At 55.3% G+C, this 3,540-nt stretch overlaps 1 protein-coding gene across 1 annotated transcript; it reads right to left on the bottom strand.

Annotated features, from left to right (window-relative positions):
- Positions 1-30: 30 nt before the first annotated feature.
- LOC113941769 (aldehyde dehydrogenase family 3 member B1-like) lies at positions 31-3,537 on the bottom strand (the record flags this gene model as incomplete). Its single annotated transcript, XM_027632913.1, has 6 exons — positions 31-112; positions 303-388; positions 507-627; positions 716-826; positions 2,951-3,113; positions 3,467-3,537. Coding segments are annotated over 6 exons (634 nt in total), but the record flags the coding sequence as incomplete, so codon positions are not given.
- Positions 3,538-3,540: the final 3 nt, after the last annotated feature.

The following is a 3,540-nucleotide window of genomic DNA, read 5'->3' as shown; positions in this document are numbered from 1 at the left end:
CAGGGCTCTGCTCTGTCCCATGGGACGTACCAGTGAAGAAGATGTAGTCAAACTTGTTCTCCAGCAGCCTTGTGCTCTCCTGCACACCCCCAGTCACCACAGCAAAGCAGTCCTGCAAGGGAATAAGGATACCTCTTGTCAGCATCTGTCCCCACCAACAGCATCCTGGGATGCTGGGACACCGGCTGGGCATGGAGAAAGGTGGTTCAGCACATGGAAGATATGTAAGGTTGGGGTTGCGAAGCAGGGTTGAGAACACCACGGCCCAGGAACAGGGACAAGGACAAAGAAGAGCTTCTCACATTGTCCAGGTAACAGCTCAGCGTTTCAGCAACGAGTCTCTCAGTGTTCTTGGATATCTCTGAGGGTTTGACAATGACGCAGTTCCCTGAGGGGAGATGGACAGGACATCAGCACAGTGACACGGTGACAGCCAGCCCTTCTGGGGATGAGACCCCGGCACTGCCAGGATCCTCTGGGCCAGGGGACTGTAAGGTGAGGCTCACCAGCAGCGATGGCCCCGATGAGGGGCACCAGGAAAAGGTGGATGGGGTAGTTCCAGGGCGATATGATGAGCACCACCCCGTACGGATCCTTGCGGATGAAGGCAGAGTCCAGCTGCATCACCTGTGAGAACGTCCACGACCTCAGCGCTGCCCTTCCCACCAGCAACCCCTTTTCCCTGCCTTCCCTTTTCCTAGAGCTTCCCTCTTACCAGATTCTTGTCCACGTGCTCGTCCTTCACCCAGTGGCACAGGTTGTTGAGGGTGACGTTGAGCTCATTCTTGCAGAGGAGGATCTCGCTGAAGTAAGCCTCAAAGGACGGCTGGGGACAGACACCACAAAATGTCACCCCAACACCAACCCCATCACCTCAACACTGACCCCAACATGGACTCTGTCACTCCAGCACAGATCCTGGCATCGACCTGGCCACCCTAACACTTACCTCGTCACCCCAACACCGACCCTGTCACCCCAGGAGGAGTCTCCCCCCTCTTCCAAGCATGAAGAGCAGGAGAAGCTCTTAAGCAGAAGTTGCCATCACCCCCTGTAACTCCCAGGGAATATCAGTGTCCCGGAAATTTTTATGAAAATAGGTATCTGACCAGAGGAAAAAAAAAACCAAACTAAAATTGAACATTTTCACTATATTTAACAAATTCCTGAGCTCAGCACTGTGAACCAGCAACAGAGCCCCAAGCCAAGAGGACACAGAGCAATATCACTGGAGCTCCAGAAGAGCTGGTTGTCGTGCCAAAGGCAGCTCCACATTGCTGCCCTGGGATGGGACAGTGCTCTTGCATCCCAAGCACTTGGATACTCAAGCTGGAAGCAGAGCCTGGAGCTCCCTCCTGTGCCCGTGGACAAAAGCTGAACTTAAGACCTTGATTAAAGGGAAATACAAAGAACCACAGCTTAATTAAACCCCTCAAGATGGAGAAGTGGGTCCTCTCCATAGCCATGGAGCACAGATCAAGATCACACTTGCAGGAGAACTGTGAAGGCACGAGGGATAACCCAGCAGGCTCAGTGGAGCCCCTTCATGACTGTGGAGAGCCAGAGGAGCAAAGCTCCTGTGCTGTGACACCATATTTTGGAGTCCTCCAACTCCAAAACATCCCTGGATTGGAGCCTTCCTCCCATCCCCACACTACTTTGGGGTTGGGAAGGCTGGTTGTTGATTCCCACAACGTTCCACCACCCCAAAACACCGGTGCCAGGAGGTGTGAGGACCGTCCCGGACGTGAGAGCTCAGTAGGCACGTGCGATAATCTGGTGAAGCAACGGGGCTGCTCTTGATCTGGGATGACAGTTGCATCACCACTAAGAGGAAAATGATGGGTCATTAAGGGTTTTGATGAGATATGAAGGTTGTGAGATGGGACATTAAGTCTGATGTCATCCAAGTGCTGCTGATCATCGGCACCGGAGAGAAACCGGTGTCGCTGGAGGTGAGGCAGCACCTCAGGTACGTAAGGACAGGTGAAGTGTCCATCCAACTATGAGGGCCTGGCTGCATAACAAGCTCATTACTAGACAACCAGATCTAATTAGACATAATTAAGAGAAGTGATGGACACACTCGGAGCACTGATGCCTATCGAGGCCTGGCTGAAAGAGAAGGACTTGCCCCCAATAAACAAGGCAATTAGGAGCCCTGGAAGATGGCAGGACATGGAAGGATGTGGCTGAGGGCACAGGCTGCTGTGCTGATGCAGGACAAAGAGGTGAGGATCCTATCATGGAACCCTGGAATGGTTTGGGTTGGAAAGGACCTTAAAGCTCATCCAGTGCCACTCCCTGCTACAGGCAGGGCCTCCTTCCACTAGACCAGGTTGATCCAAGCCCTGTCCAACCTGGCCTTGAACACTTCCGGAGAGATGAGCTGAGACCACTAAAATTATCCATGGTGGGGATGCTTCCGCTTCGTCAGTGGATTGTCCAAGACCTCCTGGCATTCTGCAATACCTTGGGCCACATCCAGTTCTCTGCCCATGCTACTGTGCCAGTGAAACCAGTCCCTGTAAGGCTCTGGGAATGTGCAGCACCAGCGCCTTGCACAATGCCAGTAATACCAGGTGTGCTGGGAGCACCCCAGGATATCACCCTCTGTGGAGCTCACATGGACCCCCGGGGGGCTGGATGTGTGGGGGGACACAGAGGGTGAAACGTTCCCACTTCACATCAGCCAAGGTGGCCTTTGCCCAATTTCAGGGCACTAGGGATGGGATCAGCAGCACAGTCCCTCCGCTGTCCCTGGATCTGAGGGGACCCAGCACCTATGGATGCACCACACCAGCCCTGAAGCACACCTAGAGGGACACAAGACACTGGAGAGGAGATACCCCATGCCTTGACCCCCACGAGGATGCAACAGCCAGACAAAGGGGCATGAAGGATGCCAAAGACATGATGACAGTGCCCCTGAACCCCAGCCCCCTCTCACCTTGCCCATGTCCGCAGCGGTGGCCTCCAGGATCTCCTCCTTCTTATCATCCAGGAAGCGTCCCAGGGCCTCCAGCTGGGCCACGCGGTATTCCAAGGGCCGTGTCTTCCCGGAGAGCCAGGATGCCCGCAGGTGGCTCACCAGCCCAGCATAGGGGTTCCCACTGCAGGGATGGAGGTGTCAGAGGGACTCCAGCCCCATCCCAGCTCTTCAGAGCATCATGTCACCCCAGATCCATGTCGTCCCATCCCAGCATCGAACTGGAGCCCCAGATTCCCTGGGGACAGGGCAGGGAGTCCACACACTTGTGTTTTTCCCTTGCTGCCGGGAGCAGCCCAATACGGCACTGTTCCTGGCATATCCCACCTTCTCCCTTGGGCCATGCTGGAAGGTGGTGGCCCACAGATCCCAGACTTGTCCCCCACCACAAACCTGGGGTCCCCATTGTACTGGCACTGCCACAGCCCCCCAGCCCACCCTCCTGTCTCCCTCCTGTCCCTAGCCTCTTGTTCTCACCTTACAGTGCTGCAGACCAACGGCACCGGTCCCTTCCCGATCCCACTACCTCCACTGCACCCAGCAGCTTTCCC

The sequence above is a fragment of the Corapipo altera genome, unplaced genomic scaffold (genome assembly GCF_003945725.1).
Source record: "Corapipo altera isolate COAL_440 unplaced genomic scaffold, ASM394572v1 70078, whole genome shotgun sequence".
Lineage (NCBI taxonomy): Eukaryota > Metazoa > Chordata > Aves > Passeriformes > Pipridae > Corapipo > Corapipo altera.
Note: the sequence above shows the minus strand (reverse complement) of the source record. Positions and strands in the feature narration are given on the sequence as shown.